Source organism: Paramormyrops kingsleyae, chromosome 14 (assembly GCF_048594095.1).
Source record: "Paramormyrops kingsleyae isolate MSU_618 chromosome 14, PKINGS_0.4, whole genome shotgun sequence".
In the NCBI taxonomy this organism is placed as follows: domain Eukaryota; kingdom Metazoa; phylum Chordata; class Actinopteri; order Osteoglossiformes; family Mormyridae; genus Paramormyrops; species Paramormyrops kingsleyae.
The window spans coordinates 27048250-27071765 of record NC_132810.1 but is presented as its reverse complement, the minus strand read 5'-3'; the positions used below and the strand labels follow the sequence as shown (position 1 = coordinate 27071765).

The 23516-nt window shown below is 41.5% G+C and overlaps 1 protein-coding gene across 1 annotated transcript; it reads left to right on the top strand.

Moving 5' to 3' along the window:
* Positions 1–15828: 15828 nt before the first annotated feature.
* On the top strand, positions 15829–18672 carry LOC140578376 (uncharacterized). Its single transcript, XM_072698976.1, has 2 exons — positions 15829–15863; positions 17114–18672. The coding sequence occupies exons 1-2, from the start codon at positions 15830–15832 to the stop codon at positions 18568–18570; spliced, it is 1491 nt and encodes a 496-aa protein (XP_072555077.1). The 5' UTR covers position 15829; the 3' UTR covers positions 18571–18672.
* The last annotated feature ends 4844 nt before the right edge of the window (positions 18673–23516 follow it).

Here is a 23516-nt window from a genome sequence, read left to right as displayed (position 1 = left end):
ACAGCTCAGCAGCCACAACATGTTTTAAAAGAAGAGATATTGTGGATAATCAAGGTAACAAGATGTCTGTAGTGTGATATCGTGCAGCTCTACTAACTATTAAGCTGTTAATAGCAGCTACTTATTCAAACAGTTCTCACAACTTGCAAATGTGGGAAAAAAATCCCGAAGACTTTTGCTAATCAGATCAGCCAATCAAATGTCAGTAGAATGATTGGCAGAGAAGAAAACCTCTCTCTATATTTGGTTTACAAATCACCAACCAATCAAAGGTATGTATTATCTGTGGGGGGCGAGACGAGAATCTCTGGCGTAGCCCACCCCAGCACCCCGCTAGATCCAGCCCCCGTCCACGACAAAGGCTTCATGTTGGGAGCATAGCGTTGGGAGGGTACAAAAAGGGGTTTCATTGCGGACAGAACAGAAACGTGATTCGCGGGATTTACGGGAATACCGTTGGAGCGGAAGAGAACTACGTACCCCTCCCGCGGATGTAAGTACACAACGGAACCGGAACAGAAGCTGACTAAAGCTAAAGTTAGTTAAACTAAGATAAGTGGACTAGCGGTTAAGTAATAACAAGCCAACAATTGCATCGTTTTGAGGATTATGTGAGGCTTATTCACGAGTGCAGTGGGTTGCTCGTCTGTTGCAGGTTCTTTTAAAAAAAATTTTGCTTCTCCGCAAAGAAATAAAAGAATTAGAAAAATAGAAATTGGCACCGTTGCGTATTCTGACATACAACGACAGAAGAAGGTTTTAAGATAATCAGCCGGTACAAAATACGGGAAACATGTCACATACTTTCTCATGGCAAATCGTAAATGTCTACTAAGACACGACAGCGAAACATAACTACAGAATTAATTAATCAATGTTTTCTTCAACCGTTCTAAAATGTTTAGGTCAATTTAGAATGATATTGTCAAATTTATTCGATAGGGTCTTCATTGAACGTTCTTGGAGGATATATTAAAGAATAAATAGGTTACCTAATAATTTCTGATATATGAAACAAACATACTGTGAAGACTAGTAATGGAACACTTAAATCAGAGGCCTCGCAGCACGTACGAAGTACGACAGTTTCATAAGAACATAAGAAATTTACAAACGGGAGGAGGTCATTCGGCCCATCAAGCTCGTTTGGGGAGAATTTACCTAATAGCTCAGAGTTGTTAACTTATCTAGCTCTGATTTAAAGGAACCCAGGGTTTTAGCTTGCACTACACTAGCGGGAAGACTATTCCATACTCTGACTACACGCTGTGTAAAGAAGTGCTTCCTCAAATTCAGTTTAAAATGTTCTCCCGCTAATTTCCACCTATGGCCAGGGGTAGTATTTAAACTAATATTAAAGTAGCATGAGACCTGTTAGAATCTTATATACCAGGATCATGTCCCCCCCTTAGTCTCCTTTGTTCGAGGCTAAACAGATTCAGCTCAGCTAACCTCTCATCATAAGACATTCCTCTAAGGAATCATTACGTTGATTACGTTTCCAAGGCAGCAATGTCCTTTTTAAGATATGGTGACCAAACCTGCACACAGTATTCTAGGTGGGGTCTTACCAAGGAACTGTATAATTGTAGCATCACCTCCCTTGACTTAAACTCCACACACCTAGAGATGTAACCCAACATCCATTTGGCCTTTTTTATTGCTTCCCCACACTGGTGAGAGTGGGACATGGAAGCATCAACATACACACCAAGGTCTTTCTCATAATCAGCTGCCTTTAGTTCAGTGGAACCCATAAAGAATCTGTACTTTATATTTCTACTCCCTGCATGGATTACCTTACATTTATCTATGTTAAATTTCATCTGCCAGGTATCAGCCCAGTTGCTTAAATCAAGATCCCATTGTAGCCTCTGTGCTGCTAATTTAGTATTTGCTACATCACCCACCTTGTTGTGGTCTGTAAATTTAATCAGTGTCCTGTATGTATTGGTGTCTATCATTAATGTAAACTAGGAACAACAATGTTCCTAAAATTGAACCCTGCAGTACCCCACTATGAATGCAGGCCCACTGTGATTGTGCCTCTAATAACTACCCACTGCTTCCTGTCTGTTAACCAGTTTTCGATCCAAGCTGTTACAGTTCCTAAAATCCCTGCAGCTTTGATCTTAAGCAAGATCCATTTGTGGGGGACAACATCAAAGGCCTTCTGGAAATCTAAGTAGATCACGTCGTAGGCTTTTTTGTGATCAATTTCTCTTGTAGCTTCCCCAAAGAACTCAAGTAGATTAGTTAAACAGGACCTACCTCTCCTAAATCCATGTTAGCTATCCCTCAGAATGTTATTTGAATCCAGGTAATATACCATTTTCACTTGGATTATAGCTTCCATTACCTTTCCAGTTATGCAAGTTAAACTGATTGGCCTATAGTTTGCTGGATTACTTCTATCCCCTTTTTTGAATATGGGGGTTATATTAGCATGCTTCCAATCAGAAGGTACCACACCAGTAGATAAGGAGTTCTGAAATAGTAATGTTAAAGGTTGGCTAATAATATCCCTCATCTCTTTTAAAACTATAGGTAAGATGCCATTAGGGCCAGCTTGGCTAGGCTTAGTACCACATCAGCCTCAGTTATACATACTCACCTAAAGGATTATTAGGAACACCATACTAATACAGTGTTTGACCCCCTTTCGCCTTCAGAACTGCCTTACTTCTACGTGGCATTGATTCAACAAGGTGCTGAAAGCATTCTTTAGAAATGTTGGCCCATAGGAGATAGCATCTTGCAGTTGATGGAAATTTGTGGGATGCACATCCAGGGCACGAAGCTCCCATTCCACCACATCCCAAAGATGCTCTATTGGGTTGAGATCTGGTGACTGTGGGGGTCATTGTAGTTCAGTGAAGTCATTGTCATGTTCAAGAAACCAATTTGAAATGATTCGAGCTTTGTGACATGGTGCATTATCCTGCTGGAAGTAGCCATCAGAGGATGGGTACATGGTGGTCATAAAGGGATGGACATGGTCAGAAACAAGGCCGTGGCATTTAAACGATGCCCAATTGGCACTAAGGGGCCTAAAGTGTGCCAAGAAAACATCCCCCACACCATTACACCACCACCACCAGCCTGCACAGTGGTAACAAGGCATGATGGATCCATGTTCTCATTCTGTTTACGCCAAATTCTGACTCTACCATTTGAATGTCTCAACAGAAATCGAGACTCATCAGACCAGGCAACATTTTTCCAGTCTTCAACTGTCCAATTTTGGTGAGCTCGTGCAAATTGTAGCCTCTTTTTCCTATTTGTAGTGGAGATGAGTGGTACCCGGTGGGGTCTTCTGCTGTTGTAGCCCATCCGCCTCAAGGTTGTGCGTGTTGTGGCTTCACAGATGCTTTGCTGCATACCTCGGTTGTAACGAGTGGTTATTTCAGTCAAAGTTGCTCTTCTATCAGCTTGAATCAGTCTTGCCCATTCTCCTCTGACCTCTAGCATCAACAAGGCATTTTCGCCCACAGGACTGCCGCATACTGGATGTTTTTCCCTTTGCACACCATTCTTTGTAAACCCTAGAAATGGTTGTGCGTGAAAATCCCAGTAACTGAGCAGATTGTGAAATACTCAGACTGGCCCGTCTGGCACCAACAACCATGCCACGCTCAAAATTGCTTAAATCACCTTTCTTTCCCATTCTGACATTCAGTTTGGAGTTCAGGAGATTGTCTTGACCAGGACCACACCCCTAAATGCATTGAAGCAACTGCCATGTGATTGGTTGATTAGATAATTGCATTAATGAGAAATTGAACAGGTGTTCCTAATAATCCTTTAGGTGAGTGTATATTGGTCATAGACAACACTGTATTCGTACTAAATGGTGGTAAGTCACTCATGTTTTCTACTGTGAACACCTGTGTAAAATAATCATTAAACTCATTTACTATATCAATTTCATTTTCAATTATAAGACCCTTACTATCTTGCAAATTAGTGAGTTCAGCTTTTAGAGCTCTTTTGGAGGTAAAATATTGGAAGAAACTTTTAATGTCATCCTTAGTCTCCAATGCAATCTTCCTTTCTACATTCCTCTTGGAGAGTCTAATCTTATTTTTTTAACTCAACCTGTAGACTTAGATACTCCTGCTTAATTTTGAAATCATTAGTCATTTTCCATTTATGGAACAGAGCCCTTTTCCTCCTGACTTAATTCTTAATTTCCTTAGTAACCCACCTTGGTTATAGTTTCCTAGATTTAGTTTTGCTAGATACAGGTATGAAGTCCTCTTGCACTTGCAATGTGCTTTTAAAAAATTCCCATGCCTCTTCAACCGTTTCGCTATTTAACTCCATCCAGTTTACAGTTTCTAGTTTCCGTCTCATACCATTAAAGTTAGCCTTCCTCACATTGTATATTTTTGTTTTGGACTTTGCTCTTTGGACACTAAAATTAACCTCAAATTTAATCATGTTGTGATCACTACCGTTCAGTGGTTCTAAAACCTCTAATTTTCAAATCCTATCCTGGTTGTTAGACAAAACATGATCAAGAAGGGCTTATCCCCTTGTAGGGGCATTAACAAACTGAGTAAAAAAGCAATCCTGTACTAATTCCACCATCTGAAGTTAATTTACAGAAGAGCCAGAGACTGTGTCCCACTGTATCCCAGGTAAATTAAAATCACCCATAACCACCACATCATTTTTATTACTACTACTAATAATAATAATAATAATAATAATAATAATAATAATAATAATAATCATAATCATAATCATAATAATAAATACTAATGGACCCTTTGCTTCGAGGCTTGTATCATTCTCAGAGAACCACGTGAACAGAGAAACCTGGTTTCACTCGCCATAGGGACCCCAAAGTCATAGATTCATTTGAAGTTTGGAATCATACACAAACCGAACGTAAGCCCTGCACGTTGTGGATTGTATTGGAGTGAGGCATTTTTCATGCAGTTTTCCATCAAGATGTGTATTGTATTGACTGAATGACGGCATCAAGTAATGTTGCAGCCTCATTTAGAGACTATAAAACTGGATTGGGTTCAGGATCAACACTTGTGCTAATTATATTTCTGTGAAGGCGCTATTAATTTTTGTCACTTAGGGAATGTTTTTGGCTTGTTTCTACAAATAAAGTACTTGCTTTTTCGGATATAAACTGTGCAGTGCAATAGCTGTGATAGTCTGAGATGGAGATAAATGTCTGTGAATAAACAAGCCTCTGGTAAATAAAATTAATTGACAAATTGTAAGTAATTTAACTGACACGTGATATGATACAAATTTTCAATTCTTACCTTTTACCTCACATCAGTTTACTTTTCACACATTTATTGTTCTACAAAGTACATCCAGTCACACAAACACATCACTTCCTACTACTCACTAGCACAATTGGCGTATTAGTAGTAATAGCATTTAAATGACATACTTCAGCTGTTTTCTTCATAGAAGACAATATTTGTAGTCCAGCTCGCAATTGAAATAGTAAAGTTTTTATTATACAATTTTAAGTAGTTTGACATTTCTTGACCTCATATGTTTAAAGAAATGCAATTCAACTAAATCGACCACCTAAACAGAACTGAACAAAAACTAAACATTTAGGATTGGAAATGGCACAAAAATACTGAATCATCAATTTCCATTAGCCTATGTGTTGCACTGTGATCCACCTGATGTTCTCCTATAAGCTCTTTTAACCAGCCGGTGACTCTAGTTAGCAACCAAAGCATGAGAAATCACACGCTTTCCAACACAATTGATTTCAGTGCATCAAGAAGCCTTATCTGGCGATTGCTGTGATAACAGCTTTGCTGAACATGGGGTACCCCTTTAAAGAGCAAGGGGAGTTGGGATAATGATGGTGTTTATATGCAGATACAGTGTTGCGCAAATTTTTTGTGATACAGATTGTCATGTTTACATTGTTGGAGTTGTCAGGGAAGTTTCTGGTTTTGTGGAGCTGGCCTTGGTTATGGCTGACAATAGCCCTTTGTAAATGGTTAGTTTTATTAAAGCACCATTTTGTTTTCAAACCGGTGTACACTGCTCCTTATTATATTTAATCTTTCGGCTTTGTACACCATCACAATGATTTGAAATGAAGCAATCAGTCTTTAAAGTGCAAACTTTCAGCTTTAGACCTAGACCATGCAACCTTGATGGAAATTGTTCAACACCATAGTCCTACTACCTGCTGCCTTGACACCCTGCCTACAAGGTTCTTTAAAGATATTTTTAACTGTATAGCATCACATGTGCTACAAATAGTCAATAGTTGTCTTCAGTCAAGCCTTTTTCCAAGGCCCCTGAAGATTGAAGTGATCAAACCTCTTTTAAAAAAACCCAGCTTAGATGCGGGCCATTCCACCGAATGGGTGCCATTTCCGTCCCCAGGAAATTACATGTATAAATGTGCACAAAAAATAACTGTAAAATACATTTTATTATTAAGCATAGTGTCTTGTACATTGACCTAATTGTAAATTGAAGATGTATAATTAAAAACATTAATAAAAACTACCTAGAACACTGAAAAAATAGCATTTGTTACCTGTCCCCGCTCTCTAACTATACACTTTACCTTGAAATATAATTATTAAAATCCTTCAGAGATTACATTTTTTTTTTTGCATTGTTGTGTGACTCCAAATCCCATCTGTCACGCCCCGCTCCGTCCGATCCTAATGTGTGCCACGCCCACCTCGTTACCTCCTGTTTCTGCCTGATTGTTCACACCTGTGGCTCGTTACCCTTAGCTTGTCTTTTGTATTTAGTCCTCGTCTGAGTCAGTCTTCCCCAGACTTGTCATTAATGTTACCCTTCGTTCTTTCCCGTATCGTGGATCCTGCCCTAATAAACCCCGTTTGCCCTACCTCCTGGCTCCGTATCCCTGCTTCCCGGATCGCCTCCCCAGCGAACGTGACACCATCTATGCTTTGAAAATATTTTTTTCATAAGAACCATAATATTTAAGTTAAAATACACATTTTAGTTGTGTCCCTAGGTTTTCACTCAGTACTGTTACCCTAACACATTTTGTTTGGTCCATCATTTATCCATTTGTTTGATTTAATTTTTTTTATCATGTAATTTATTAATTTCAGGTTTGGGTTTTCTTGAAAAGATAAAAATGGCTTTGCATCTTTTAGAAAAATACAACGTGCATGCATATATAGTGATTTTTTTTTTGGTCATAAATATCAATTATTTGAACATGTAGTCAATCATTTCTTTAACATAAACACTTTCTTGAGGGAACCTCAAAGGAATTAGTTGACATGCTTTTAAACATACTTTTTAAATGTCACATGAGTTTTGGTAACAGGACTGAGAAAAATGTAACCATCTTCGACTTAGAAACCTTGTAAAACATTAAATAAAGCTGCCTGAGATTGACCAATACACGTTTTGAATAGTTAAATATATGTGTTATTAGATTCAGAGTTGAAAAAAGATTAAAAAAATTAAGTTTAATTTGGAAGAGTTACAACAAGCAAATGGCACCCATTCGGTGGAATGGCCCATGCCTCAGTAATAAGTAACTATAGGTCTATATCAAACCTACCTTTCTTAGGAAAAATCATTACTGTGTTAAATTTTTTTGAATCATATTTACAAGATATGGACTATTTTGTGTCAATATGTAATTATGAATCTGAGCGAACAGAAATCATGTGGAGATCCTTAAGGGTCTGTTCTTGGGCCTCTTCAATTCAACATCTACATGGTCCCCATTGTTCAGATTATGGAACACTATAACATCTCTTACCATAATTACGCAGATGATGCACGATTGTACATTAGTGTCACCATGTGACTCTAGTCCCTTAGATTCACTGAATTCATGCACTGGAAAAAAAATCAAGGAATGGATTCTCCTGAATTTTCTGCAATTGAAACACAGAAAAACAATAATTGGTTTTAGCCCCAAAAAAGAAAGATTGAAAGTCATTGCTCACCTTGAATCCATGGCACTAAAACCTACAAATCAAGTCAGAAATCTTGGTGTAGTTCTGGACTTGGACATTAGTTTCAACAGCCACAGAAAAACAATTACAAAATCAGCCTACTGCCACTTTAAAAACATAGCAAGAATTAAAGAATTTCTGTCTAAACAAGATACAGAAAAACTTGTTCATGCATTTATTTTTAGCAGGCTAGACTATTGTAATGGTGTCTTCACAGGTCATGACAAAAAATTCAAACAGCTACAGGTCATCCAGAATGCTGCCACTGGGGTCCTCACTAACACCAAGAAAGCAGAGCATATCACACGGGTCCTTAAATCACTGCATTGGCTTCCTGTGCATTACAGGATTTATTTTAAAACATTATTACTTGTGTACAAAGCACTAAATAGTAAATTTCTGATTTACTTGAACATTATGAAGCATTCAGACTCCTGAGGTCATCTAGGAAAGGTTTACTCAGTGTTCCCAGAATCAAGACCAACCAGTGTTTAATTTCTATGCTCCCTGTCTCCGGAACAAGCTTCCTAAAGAGCTGAGGTCTCCTAAAACCATCAGCTCATTCAATTCAGGGCTTAAAACATTTACTGTTTTCTGCAGCTTTACAATAAATTAAATCAGTTTAGTCATACACTGTCACTGCAAAGTAACTTCTTATCAGTTAACTATTTGTTTGGTTTTCAGGTTTTTAAATGTGATTTTAATGTCATATTTTAATTTATTATTCTGCCTTTGTAAAGCGTGTGAATTGTGCTATATAAATAAACTTGCCTTGTGTTGCCTTGCCTTTAATTTAAGACCATGGACAGCTATATTGGGAGAACTGTACAGGAATTATAACCATTTTATTTCATAGTCACCCCTCCATTTTAAGGGACAATAAAGAAATGTATCATTGTTAATACCTGGCTGCAAATCCTTTATTCAATGACTGCCTGAAGTCTGCAAGAAAGGGCATACATTTGGGTACAGATTGTAGGGACACGTCCCTACCAATCCTGTGGGTATACCATGTGTGTTTAGGGGGCAGGAGGTTAGGTGCGTGTTTCCATTGAATCACACAGAGTATGTAGCATGAATGAGTACACTTCTCCTAAATATAAAAATATATTTCTATTCCTAAATAATCATTATAATTAATGGAAAGGTAACAAAAATAAAATGTCTTAAAGAAGTATCAGCAGTAACATATAACCATATTTTGACAATATCTATAGAAGCTTAAATCCACTGTTGCATAAATGTGTACACCCTTGATTAAATTCTGCAAATGTGTAATATTCTACTACTTCGTATGTCCGTTATTGCTTTACAGCACTGCACAGTTCATGGCATACTGTGGGATATACAGCGGTGTAAAAAAGTGTTTGCCCCCTTCCTGATTTCTTTGTATGTTTGTCACACATACATGTTACAGATCCATCCATACATTTTCCAACCTGCTTATCCTTCTGGGTTTCGGGGAGTCCAACAACAACAAATTTATTTTTGTATAGCGCATTATCACAACATTACATTGTCCCAAAGCGCTTTACAGCATCCCCACCCAAAGCCCCCAGTGAGTAAGCCATAGGCGACAGTGGCAAGGAAAAACTCCCTAGAAGGAAGAAACCTTGGGAGGGACCAGACTCAAAGGGGGAGCCCATTCTCCAGGGAGAGTCAAATACAGTTAAATCTGAAACACAAACGGGGAGCAGGGGGGAGATGACAAGCCGGTGCCACCGCTCCCTCCAATCGCCAGGCAGCCAGAAGGCAGGGAACGTTTTATACAAGGAAGATGACACAGGCAGAACGGCGAGCTGGATGCACGGACGTCATTGGTAGTGGCAACGTCACATGTTGCAGGGTGTGCTGGACATCTTGATAGATTGAGGTCTCCAGGCAGCTCCCCCCAGGAGAAGTAGGGGAAATAAATGCAATTAGTCAAAGTAAGGGAGACTATAGGCAGTGCTAAAAGGTAGTTGAGTGCAATATGAAGTGCAATGCTCAGGCAGATATGGCTATGGCAGCATAAGTAGGAGGGAGGGGCAGGTGGGAATGCAGGCATGGGGAGTCCCTGAAATGTCAGCACTCCAATCCCACAAGCAATTGTGAAGCTAGAGTGACAGCACTGTCAATTCAGTTTATCCAAAGCCAATGGCACCGATCCCCACCCAGCTCTACACCTCACACTATAGGTTTAACTGGGAGTGAGAAGCTAGCTAGAGCTAGAACTAGTGTCCTTATAAGCTAAACTAAATTGGTGTGTTTTTAGTCTAGACTTGAATATTGAGAGTCAGCCTGAAACCCGCATATCCGGTGTGTTACGCCCCTCTTTGGGTTTTTGCTTATTTTGTTTAGGGCTGCATTATAGGTTTTCTTAGATTGCAGGCGGTGGTTTCAATCTCTAATTGTTTACAGGTGAGACCTGTTGGATGGGTGGAGTTTTCCCTACTAAAGCCCTGGGCCCTGGGTCTACCTGGACCGGAGAGAGATTTGTAGGATATTCGATGCCACGCTGAGTGTTCCTGCTGCTGAGTTTTTTGTTGAGTTGATCTTTTGTTTTGTTGTTCTCTCGTGGTTCCTGGACATTTGCGTTGGTGTTTATATTTATTATTTGTTGTAAAATAAAAACCCTAAAACCAGTCGGTTTTGGTTTTGTTTATGTTGCGGTCATTGCTTTGGCCGTAACATAAATTGGGGGCTCATCCGGGATCTTTTGAGTTAATCTCAGTAGCAGTTCGCGTGCGACCCTGTGGTGAGTTTGCTGATAGGTGGTGACCGCTGAGTCGTTGCACATCCCAATTAGGTAGCCGGCGGGCAGACTGAGTCTGTCATTTTATTTTTTTAGTTTGTTGTTTTTGATGGGATTTCTGACTCGGTACGTTTCGGGGTATGGGAGTAGACTGTGTTTTCGGTCGGCTCCCTGCTCGCGAGTTTAATGTTTAAAGTCGCCGGGTCGGGGAACCATTGAAGACTAGTGGGGAAGGTGAGTTAGATTTTTTTTTTTTGCTTTGTAAGTCAGGCTTGGGATGTGGCAGTGACGGGCTGTTTTACGTCCAGCATAGCCTACTTTGTGGTCGCTTTGTTGTGCGCTATTGAGTGTAGCGATTAACAAGCTGTATTTTGGGTTGGGTCTTTGTTGGCTGCTTTGTTTGGGTTTTACCCGATTAGTTGACCTAACCCGGCAGTTTGTCAGTTTTAGTGGTGTGGTTTTTTGTGAGGACAACTTGTGGTCATGTGTTTGTAGGGAATTTTGATGACCACTTTAGATTAAGTTGTTAAAATGCAGCCGTTTGTTTGTATGTTTTGGGTTTTAAAAAAAAAAACATGGCTTCGGTAGTGCGGGAGTTTGTGGAGAATCCATCTCCGGAGGTGTTTGAGTCTCTAACTAGCGAACAACTTCTGAGTCTTGCGGAGTATTTCGATATTGAGTTGACAAGTTCTGAGAAACGGTTAAAGCATGTAAGGATGGGGTATGCGCTTTTTATGAGTGATGGGTTTGTTTCACTTCCCAGTAGTAAGCAGTTTACCTTTGTCCGTATACTGCGTGATACTGGTGCAGCACAGTCTTTTATTTTGGCTGGGGTTTTGCCTCTATCGGACGAAACCAAAACCGATATTAGCGTTTTAGTGCGTGGGTTTGAAATGGGCTCCACTATTGTCCCACTTCATTTGATTTATTTGCAATCTAGCATGGTTACAGGTAAGGTTCTTGTTGGGGTTCGTGAAAGTTTACCTATTTCTGGTGTAACTTTTATATTGGGGAATGATCTGGCCGGTAGTAATGTGTGGGGTAATCCTGGTTCTGTCTTTCCTCATGTCGTTACAGTTCCTGATCGTTTCGACGTTCATGAGTGTGTTTTAAAACATCCTGACGTCTTTCCTGCTTGCGCTGTAACTCGTTCGATGACAAAGCGGAATGTAAATGTTGTGGGGGACTCCTCTTTACATAGTGATGTATTTGATCTGTCTGATACTTTCTTTGTTTCCCCAGGAGAGGTTCTGAAATCTGAGCTTTCTTCCCCTGTTTCTCTATCTGGTCCTGTGGGGAAAGTGGGTAAAACTGATGGTGTGAATCCTCTTTCTAAGGTAAACTTCATTACTGCCCAAAAGGCAGATCCCTCTTTAGCCACTCTGTTCCAGTCTGTGGTATCTGAGATTGAGGTTGATAAAGAGCCTCTCTGTTATTTTCTGCGTGATGGACTTCTGATGGGGAAATGGAGGCCTTATAATGCACCTGAAGAGTGGAGCTTTGTATACCAAGTTGTAATTCCAACTTGTTACAGGGGTGATGTATTAAAAGTTGCTCATGATGGTCTAGCTGGACACCTTGGTGTCACTAAAACGCTTAACCGTGTATTACAACACTTCTTTTGGCCTGGGGTGAAGAAGGATGTGGTTCGGTTTTGTAAGACTTGTAGAGTATGTCAGATCACTGGAAAACCTAATCAAACTATTCCTCCTGCTCCTTTGTACCCTATTCCTGTGATTGGACAGCCTTTTGATCATGTGATTGTGGATGTTGTTGGCCCACTTGAGCGGTCTAAGGATGGCTATCAATATTTATTAACAATGATGTGTGTAAACACCCGTTTTCCAGAGGCTGTTCCTTTGAGGAAGATCACTGCTAAGGCTGTAACTAAGGAACTGTTAAAATTTTTTACATTGTTTGGTCTCCCTAAGGTTATTCAAACTGACCAGGGTTCCAACTTTACGTCTCGTGTGTTTGGCCAAGTGTTAGGACAGCTGCGTATACAGCATAACGTTTCCAGTGCCTATCATCCTGAAAGTCAAGGGGCCTTGGAGCGGTTTCACCAGACCTTAAAGAGTATGTTGCGAACTTATTGTGTGGAAACTGGTAAGGACTGGGTAGATGCTGTCCCTTGGCTGTTGTTTGCCTGTAGAGAGGTAGTACAGGAATCTCTAGGATTTAGCCCTGCTGATCTCGTCTTTGCCCATACACCACGTGGCCCTATGGCTGTTTTGAAAGATCAGTGGCTCAGTGATTCTCCTTAAAGTAGTGTGCTGAGTCATGTTTCTGATGTTCATTCCCGTTTACACAGGGCTCGAGAGTTGGCTAGAAAAAAATCTTGAACGAGTTCAGGTGAAGATGAAGACTTGGTTTGATCGTAAGTCTAAAGATAGACGTTTCCAAGTGGGTGAGCAAGTTCTTGTGTTATTGCCTATACCTGGGTCGTCTTTACAGGCTCGTTTCAGTGGTCCTTATGTGGTAGAACGGAGGATCTCTGATCGAGATTATGTCATAGCAACACCAGATCGGCGCCAAAAGAGGCGTTTGTCACATCAATATGTTAAAGCCCTATTGAGGAAGACATTCATCACCCTGTTTGCTTCTTTTCTAAAGTTTAATTGTCATCAACAGTGGTATTCCACCATAGAGAAGGAGACCTTGGCTCTTGTCCTGGCAGTTCAGCATTTCGAGGTTTATATAGGTGCTTCCCATAAGGTTGTGGTGTACAGTGATCACGATCCTTTAAAATTTTTGGATCGTATGAGAAATGCAAATCATCGGTTGATGCGGTGGAGTTTGATCTTGCAACCATTTAGTTTAGAGATCAGGCATATTCGAGGCACAGATAATATTATTGCTGATACTTTATCTAGGGTGCCTTTGTGATGGGTTCTTTTCTGTAGTTTTACAGGTATGTTAAATTATTAAACTGTTGTGTTTTTCTTTTGCAGGGGGGAATATCGGCATTGGGGGTTTCCTTGGTTATGGAGACTGGAGTCACCATTTTAGTGTGGGGGTGTTACGCCCCTCTTTGGGTTTTTGTTTATTTTGTTTAGGGCTGCATTATCGGTTTTCTTAGATTGCAGGCGGTGGTTTCAATCTCTAATTGTTTACAGGTGAGACCTGTTGGATGGGTGGAGTTTTCCCTACTAAAGCCCTGGGCCCTGGGTCTACCTGGACCGGAGCGAGATTTGTAGGATATTCGATGCCACGCTGAGTGTTCCTGCTGCTGAGTTTTTTGTTGAGTTGATCTTTTGTTTTGTTGTTCTCTCGTGGTTCCTGGACATTTGCGTTGGTGTTTATATTTATTATTTGTTGTAAAATAAAAACCCTAAAACCAGTCTGTTTTGGTTTTGTTTATGTTGCGGTCATTGCTTTGGCCGTAACACGGTGGAAAACCGTTCCGTAGCTGAGGAGCACTATAGGAGAAAGCTCTGCAGCCTGCCGTAGCTCTTTCTACCCTAGGTACTAACAGATATCCCGCACCTTGAGATCGAAGCAAGCGTGGGGGATTGTATGTGGTCAGCAGATCACTAAGGTATTCTGGTGCAAGGCCATTCAGTGCTTTATAGGTTAACAGCAGTATTTTATAGTCAATCCGAGACTTAACTGGTAACCAATGAAGGGAGGATAAGACTGGTGTTATGTGATCAAATTTTTTAGTGTTTGTGAGAACTCTGGCTGCTGCATTTTGTACCAGCTGAAGTTTATTTACGGAACCAGACGGGCAACCAGAAAGGAGGGCATTACAGTAGTCTAGTCTGGTAGTAACGAAGGCATGTATTAATTTTTCTGCATCACGAAGTGAGAGCATCTTACGAAGCTTGGCTATGTTTCGTAGATGATAAAACGCAGTTCTAGTAATACTTATGTGAGCATCAAAACATAGATCTGAATCTACTAGAAGACCAAGATTTCTAACCACTGTGTTAGGTTGTATAGGAAGACCACTAGGTCGTGCAACGTATTTCTTGCAGCCTTGGGACCGATCACCAGTACTTCTGTTTTTTCTGTGTTTAACATTAGAAATTTTTTTGCCATCCAGTACCGGATATCTAACAGACAATCTTCTAACCGAGATAGGAGTGATGTATCATCAGGGTTAACAGATATATATAACTGTGTATCATTTGCATAACAATGAAACCCAACACCATGATTTCTAATAATGTTACCAAGCGGTAGCATGTATAGGGTAAACAGTAGTGGGCCCAGTACTGATTCCTGTGGAACACCGTATGTGACTTTGGTGGCCTTGGATGATTGTTGTTCACATGTGCATACTGATAGCGATCAGTTAAATATGAGCGGAACCAAGAGTGCTGTCCCTGTAATGCCAACCACACCTTCTAACCGGTCCAAGAGGATATTATGGTCCACAGTATCAAATGCTGCAGTTAAATCTAGTAATACCAACAGTGATATCAAGCCACGGTCAGAAGACATAAGTAAATCATTCATTACTTTGACTAGAGCAGTTTCTGTGCTATGGTTTGGTCTAAAGCCAGACTGATATAATTCATTAGTATTATTTTTTTGTAGGAAAGAAGACAACTGACGAACTACAACCTTTTCCATGATCTTTGAAATGAAAGGAAGATTTGAGATCGGTCTATAGTTTCCTAAAACACTAGGTTCAAGATTTGGTTTCTTTAGAACGGGTCTAATATCAGCCATTTAAAAAGGTTTTAGAACATATCCAAGCTTAAGAGATGAGTTTAACACATTTAACAGGGTATTGGTAATCTGTGGTGCGATTTCCTTGAAGAATTTTGTAGGAATTGGGTCTATGAGGCTTGTAGAGGATTTACAGGAGGAAATTAAGCTCAGGAGTTCTGGGTGTTTTATAGGAATCATGACGTATCTGGAGACACTGTGCACATGGTTTCCAATGCCGCCAAGGCCCTCATGAGTCCGTTCAGCGCAGAAGTGGAAAATTTCTGCTCCGATGTCTATTATGATATTGAGAAGTTACCAAAACAGAAGGAGATTTTCTCAGAGTTTCAGAGTCTGCTCCATCTTCCTTCCAAGAGCTTAATAAGACCTATTAGCAACAGATTTCTTCAGATGCTGGAGGTGTGCACCAGGCTGAATGAACTCATGGATGTACTGGTGGTGCATTATTACTATGTGCTGGATCCAAATGAAGAACACAAATACAGGTAATGCTAATCATTTTGTAGTATAAATTAAGTATTTTTTAATGTGCTGTCTCTGCAGTTAACCATTTTTATTGTATTATATTGCATGTAGAGTGATGTGCTAGTTTAGAGTGTTGTTAGGTTTTATGTAGGAATAAGCAATGAAAATAGCCACAGTGGTGTGTTTGTGTGATACAGAAGGCTTCTTAACGAAGTGCTGACGAGATATGCACTAACAGTTGAGGAAAAAACCAGAGTAGAAATTCTTCAACAAGAACAAGCCACGACATCCCGAATGGGAACACAAGCCAACCTTGACCAGAAGGCACGAATCTCTGTGCTCTTTACAGAGTTTGACCGATTCAAAGTCATGGTCGACATGTTCAGAGGTTCAGTTCAGTCTTGTAGCAGGCTAACTTGTGTAGGCAAAAACTTTAGGCTAAATGTAATGAAAGTTAATAACAGTTGTTTTTTTACAAAGGGAACAGCCAGGTCTCTACTACAGCAATCATAACCAGCTTTAGAAGTTATGCAGAGTTATTTAGAAGTGTTCAAATAAATAGCAGTTTATTGTTAAAAAAAAGTGAATAAAGTGAAATTATTTTTAATCAGTATGTTATTTCCATATTTCAAATGTAATGGAAAGATTAGACATTCAATTCCAAGGCAAAAAATGTAAAATACTTTATTAAGTCTGCATTTTTTTTTACAGGAAATGAAGAAAAGGAATATTTATCTTAAGGAAAAAATATAGGAGTGTTGCGAATTTTTTCTTTTCTCTTCAGCCACAAACATTGACATACACTTAAAACATTTTACAGATCTAACTGATGATAACATCTGATTATGATCTGATTAACATCTGACAAAAACAATGATTATGCACCAAAATATTACTTCAGTAATTTAAAGTTAAGTTAAATCTTGAAAAATGTCTTAAGTTTATGTCAAGGGTTTGAAAAATCTCAACACTGCAATTTATTTATTTATTTTTTTGTGGGAACAGATTAATATTCCATTTCCTTTGCTTCCAGTAAAAAAAACTGCAGACCTGGTCAAATTCGTTAATAATTTGATTTGGAGTAATTTTTCCATTACATCTGATATATGGAAATAAAAGCTATTAAAAGTATTTATACTTTATTCACTTTTTTAAAACGCACTGCTATTTATTTGAACTGTATGCAACTTGTCTTTAATTCTGTTTTCTTGTGTTTTTTTATGCATGTGAAAATGTCAAATAAAAATAACATTTTTTTTAATGTTTGCAGGCGTACTTTCAACATTTCAGGGATTTTTGAAAAAAATGCAACATGAAAAACCAATGGCGCACTTGCTGCACGTGGAGATGGTGGCCCTAGTTCAAGAGCTCCTCAGCAAATTTATGAAGCCGGAAGCCATCCCACTGAGTGCAAAGGATATCATCAAGGTTGATGTCCGGAGTAAAGATTTGCAACTATCAGACAAAAGGTTGTCTGTTGGAAGATACTGCTACTCTGCACTAAACAAGGCTCATGTGGAAAGGAAGATATGGGTGAGAAACATTTACAACTCTCTCAGAGAAGGATACATGAAGTCATCAGAGTTCCTTCTCAAAAACCTTCCTCTGGACAACAAGATAATCACCTCACTTTCTGCAGTCACTCCCTCTCTGATTCAAGATGACTCCATCTGTGGGGCTTTTATCACATTAGGAGAGGCCTTGCCTAATGTGGTCGCACCAGAAGAGATTGGTCAACTAGAGGAAGAGATACGGGCGTACCAAATAGAGGTGGACCTGGTAACGTGTGCCCAGAACTACATTGAAGAGGAAGGCCGAGTTGATGTAGATTGGTGGAGCAGAGTTGTATCCATGAAAAATCCAGAGAGAGGTGTGAGATTTCCCATTCTGGGTCAGCTGGTCAAAGCACTAATTAGCATTTTCACAGGCCCCCTAGTTGAGGGATCATTTAATCTCATGGATGATATTCTTGAAGCAGACAGATGCTCCATGAATGTGGAAACTTATGAGAGCCTTGCAATTGTAAAATCCATGATTAAAGCAAGGGAGTGGACAGCATCGACAATGACAATAGACCAGCCATTAAGGTGGTCTTGCCTGTCATCGTACCAAACATATCAAAAACATCTGCAGAAAAAGAAAGAGGCACAACAGGCACAAAAGAAGAAAAGGGTGAGTGAGGCAGCAAGGATTCGGCCATCACAGATGGCAAACAAACTCATACGACAGGCCAGGAATATCGCTGGATCAGCCAAAGCCTCCTCTAGACGAGCCAAACACTCATCCTCCTCCACTGGACCATCCAGACCCTCACCAACCTCCACTGGACCATCCAGACCTTTTTCAACCTCCTCTGGACCAGCCAGACCCTCAGCCTCCTCCTCTGGAGCATTCAGACCATTTTCAACCTCCTATGGACCAGCCAAACTCTTTCTCTCTCCCTCTGGACCAGCCAAAGCCTCATCTTCATCCTCTGGACCAGCCAAAGCCTCATCCTTATCTTCTGAACCAGACTCTTCTGGACTAGCCAAACTCTTTCTCCCTCCCTCTGGACCAGCCAAAGCCTCATCCTCATCATCTGGACCAGCCAAAGCCTCATCCTCCTCCTCTAGACCAGCCAGACCCTCAGCCTCCTCCACTGTACCAGCTCCATCTTCTGGTCCAAATGTCTTAAAAAGAAAGAGTTTGCAGGACTTTGCTTACAACCCAGAAAAAATGAAAAAATAAGTGATAATGGCCTTGATTTCACTTCTAATCTTCAGTTTAGCAGTTCAGTTCTTTAGCACTTTGAGCACTTGTTATTTAAGCACTTTAAGCACTTCCTATTGTTTAGCTGTTTTTTTTTTTACTTTATTTTTGTTATTATTGTCAATATTTGAAGTAAGTCCTTCAAATAAAAAAGTCCCCCCAAAAAAAAGTTCAGGCTCAGGATTTTTTTTTTTTTACTTTAACCCCATTCCAAATGAAAGATTCAAAAGTCTCATTATTGATAGGCATAAGACTAGCAGGAGTCTGGCAGTCATAGGTAGCTAAGGACATACACTGGATGGTCTGTCTAATCTTAGTTATTTTACCATTAAAGAATGTAATAAAGTCATTACTCTTAAGAGATTGTGGGACTTGCGAGTTAAATGGAGAATTCTGTGTTAACCTAGCCACGGATTCAAATAGGAATTTTGGATTGTTTTTGTTCCCATCTCTTGACCTGGAGAGATACACAGACCTAGAAGTCACTAGTGCTTGTCTGTATTTAGACAGGCTCTCTTTCCATGCAGATTTGAAAACTTCTAGTTTAGTTGAGCACCATTTGCGCTCTAGCTTGCGTGATGCCTGTTTGAGTTCACGTGTATGATCAGAGTACCAGGGGGCAGGTTTCTTATCTCTATGCTTTATCTTCTTAAGTGGAGCTACAAGATCTAGTGTGCTACGAAGGGATTTATCCATGTTTGCAGTCGCCTGTTCAAGTTCATTTATACACGATGCTTCAGATGTAAGGCTGAAGTCCAGAGCCTATCCCGGAAGCTACGGACACAAGGCAGGAAACAACCCAGGATGGGGGGCCAGCTCATCACAGGGCACACTCACACATGCACACCAATGGGCAATTTAGTAACTCCAATTAGCCTCAGCATATCTTTGGACTGTGGGGGGAAACCGGAGTACCTGGATGAAACCCCACGACGACACAGGGAGAACATGCGAACTCCACACACATGTAACCAAGGCAGAGACTCAAACCTGGGTCCTAGAGGTGTGAGGCAACAGTGCTAACCACCGCACCATCATGCCATGTTTTTTTTTTTTTTTTTTTTTTTTTTTTAACTCAGTTTGTTAATACCCCTACCAGGGGAGAAGCCCTTCTTGATCTTGTTTTCTCTAATAACCAGGATAGCGTTGGAAAATTAGAGGTTTTATAACCATTGGGTGGTAGTGATCATCCATCCATCCATCCATTATCCATCCATCCATTATCTGCCGCTTGTCCGGGGTTCGGGTCGCGGGGGTAGCAGCTTCAGGAGAGACAGCCAGACCTCCTTCTCCCCAGCTACCTCTACCAGCTCCTCGGGGAGGACACTGAGGCGTTCCCAGGCTAGCCGAGAGATATAATCCCTCCAGCGAGTCCTGGGTCTGCCCCGGGACCTCCTCCCTGTAGGACATGCACGGAAAACCTCTCCGGGTAGCCGCCCAGGAGGCATCCGCACCAGATGTCCAAACCACCTCAACTGGCTCCTTTCGACATGAAGAAGCATGTTCTACTCTGAGGCCCTCCCGGATATCCGAACTTCTCACCCTATCCCTAAGGGAGAGCCCAGACACCCTGCGGAGAAACCTCATTTCAGCCGCCTGTATTCGCGATCTCATTCTTTCGGTCATTACCCATAGCTCATGACCATAGGTGAGGGTAGGGACGAAGATGGACCAATAGATCGAGAGCTTTGCTTTTCGGCTCAGTTCTTTCTTAGCCACGACGGACCGGTTAAGCGCCTGCAAAACTGTAGATGCCGCTCCGATTCGTCTATCCAGCTCCCGATCTCGCCTACCCTCACTCGTGAACAAGACCCCGAGATACTTAAACTCCTCCACTTGAGGCAGTACGTCTTCCCCGACCCGAAGAGGGCAAACCACCCGTTTCCGGCTGAGAACCATGGTCTCGGACTTGGAGGTGCTAATCCTCATCCCTGCCGCTTCGCACTTGGCTGCGAACCGCCCCAGTGCATGCTGGAGATCCCCAGCAGATGAAGCCAACAGGACGACATCGTCTGCAAAAAGCAGCGAGGCAATCCTGAGGCCACCAAACTGGACACCCTCAACACCCTGGCTGCACCTAGAAATCCTGTCCATAAATATTATAAACAGGACCGATGACAAAGGGCAGCCCTGGCGGAGCCCAACCCGCACTGGGAACACGTCTGACTTATTACCGGCAATGCGGACCAAGCTTCTGCTCCGTTCATACAGGGACCGAATCACCCACAACAGCGGACCCTGGACCCCATACTCCCGAAGCACCCCCCACAGAGCACCTCGGGGAACCCCGTCGTAAGCCTTTTCCAAATCCACAAAACACATGTAGACTGGATAGGCAAACTCCCTCGCCCCCTCCAGTACCCTTGCAAGGGTATAAAGCTGGTCCAGTGTTCCACGGCCAGGACGAAAACCGCATTGTTCCTCCTGAATCCGAGATTCGACTATCGATCTCGCCCTCCTCTCCAGTACCCCGGAATAGACTTTCCCAGGTAGAAGTGTGATCCCCCTGTAGTTGGAACACACCCTCCGGTCCCCTTTCTTAAATAAGGGGACCACCACCCCGGTCTGCCAATCCAGTGGCACTGTGTCTGACCTCCACGCACTGTTGAGAAGGTGTGTCAGCCACGACAGCCCCACAACATCCAGAGCCTTCAGGTACTCCGGGCGGATCTCGTCCACCCCCAGGGCCCGGCCACCTCGGAGCTCGGAATTAAAAGTCTCCTCCTTGGATTGCCACCTTATCGTGGTGGAGGGGTTTGCGTGCCTCAGTGACCTTGGGGGCTATGTTGTTGGGGGCAATAGCCCCTGGTAGGGTCTCCCAAGGCAAAAAGGTCCCAGGGGAGGGGCCAGACAAAGAGCAATCCAAAAGAACCCTATGAAAAAGTATCCAAACAAAGTCCCGTTTCCCTCGCCCGGACTAGGGTCACCGAGGCCCCACCCTGGAGCCAGGCCTGGGGGATGGGCCCCGTTGGCGAGCGCCTGGCGGCCGGGCCTTGGCCCGTGGGGCCCGGCTGGGCACAGCCCGAAAGAGGCACGCGGGACTGTCCCCAGGTGGGCCCATGACCCGCAGGGGGAATGTCAGGGGTTCGATGCTTTGTGGATCGGGTAGTGGCCAAGGGAGGCCCTGGCGGTCCGATCCCCGGCTGACAAAACTGGCTTTCGGGGTAGTGATCATAACATGGTTAAATTTGAGGTTAATTTTAGTATCCGAAGAGCAAAGTCGAAATTGAAAGTATACAGTGTTAGGAAGGCTAACTTTAATGGTATGAGTCGGAAACTAGAAACTGTAAACTGGAGGAGTTAAATAGCGAAACGGTTGAAGAGGCATGGGAATTTTTTAAAAGCACATCGCAAGTGCAAGAGGACTTCATACCTGTATCCAGCAAAACTAAATCTAGGAAACTATAACCAAGGTGGTTTACTAAGGAAATTAAGAATTAAGTCAGGAGGAAAAGGGCTCTGTTCCATAAATGGAAAATGACTAATGATTTCAAAATTAAGCAGGAGTATCTAAGTCTACAGGTTGAGTTAAAAATAACATTAGACTCTCCAAGAGGAATGTAGAAAGAAAAATTGCATTGGAGGCTAAGGATGATAATAAAAATAAAAAAACTCCAAAAGAGCTCTAAAAGCTGAAATCACTAATTTGCAGGATAGTAAGGGCCTTATAATTGAAAATGAAATTGATATAGTAAATGAGTTTATTTTACACAGGTGTTCACAGTAGATAACATGAGTAACTTACCACCATTTAGTACGAATACGGCATTGTCTATGACCAATATATGTATAACTGAGGCTGATGTGGTACTAAGTCTAGCTAAGCTCAAAATAAATAAATCGCAGGGCCCTGATGGCATCTTACCTATAGTTTTAAAGGAGATGAGGGATATTATTAGCCAACCTTTAACTTTAATATTCCAAAAATCGTTATCTGCGGGTGTGCTACCTTCTGATTGGAAGCATGCTAATATAATGCCCATATTCAAAAAAGGGGATAGAAGTAATCCAGCAAACTATAGGCCAATCAGTTTAACTTGCATAACTGGAAAGGTAATGGAAGCTATAATCCAAGTGAAAATGTTACTTTACTGGGATGCAAATAACATTCTGAGGGATAGCCAATATGGATTTAGGAGAGGTAGATCCTGTTTAACGAACCTACTTGAGTTCTTTGAGGAAGCTACAAGAGAAATTGAGCACAAAAAGACCTATGATGTGATTTACTTAGATTTCCAGAAGGCCTTTACTGTTGTCCCACACAAACGGCATTTGCTTAAGCTCAAAGCTGCAAGGGTTTTAGGAACTGTAACAGCTTGGATCGACAACTGGTTAACTGACTGAAAGCAGTGAGTAGTTATTAGAGGCACAATGTCACAGTGGGCCTTCGTTCATAGTGGGGTACCACAGGGTTCAAATTTAGGACCACTATTGTTCCTAATTTACATTAATGATAGACGCCAATACATACAGTAAACTGGTTAAATTTGCAGACGACACCAAGGTGGGTGGTGTAGCAGATACTGTTCTAGCAGTAGAGAGGCTACAATGGGATCTGGATTTAATTAGCGACTGGGCTGATGCCTGGCAGATAAAATTTAACGTAGATAAATGTAAGGTAATCCATGAAGGGAGTAGAAATATAAAGTATGGGGGGCAGCGTGTGGCTCAGTGGGCTAAGCCTGTGTACCTGTAATCACAAGGTTGCCAGTTCAAACCTAGCCTCAGCACATCTGCAGGTCCTTGAGCAAGGCCCTTAACCCCCAGCTCCCTGGGCACCCCAACAGGTGGCTGTCCTTCACATACAACTTACTCTACAAAGAGCAAGTTGAGGGAGGCATAAAAACAATTTCCCCACAGGGATCAATAAAGTATTAATTATTATTAAAGCAAATACATGAATTTATAAGATAACAAATTAACCA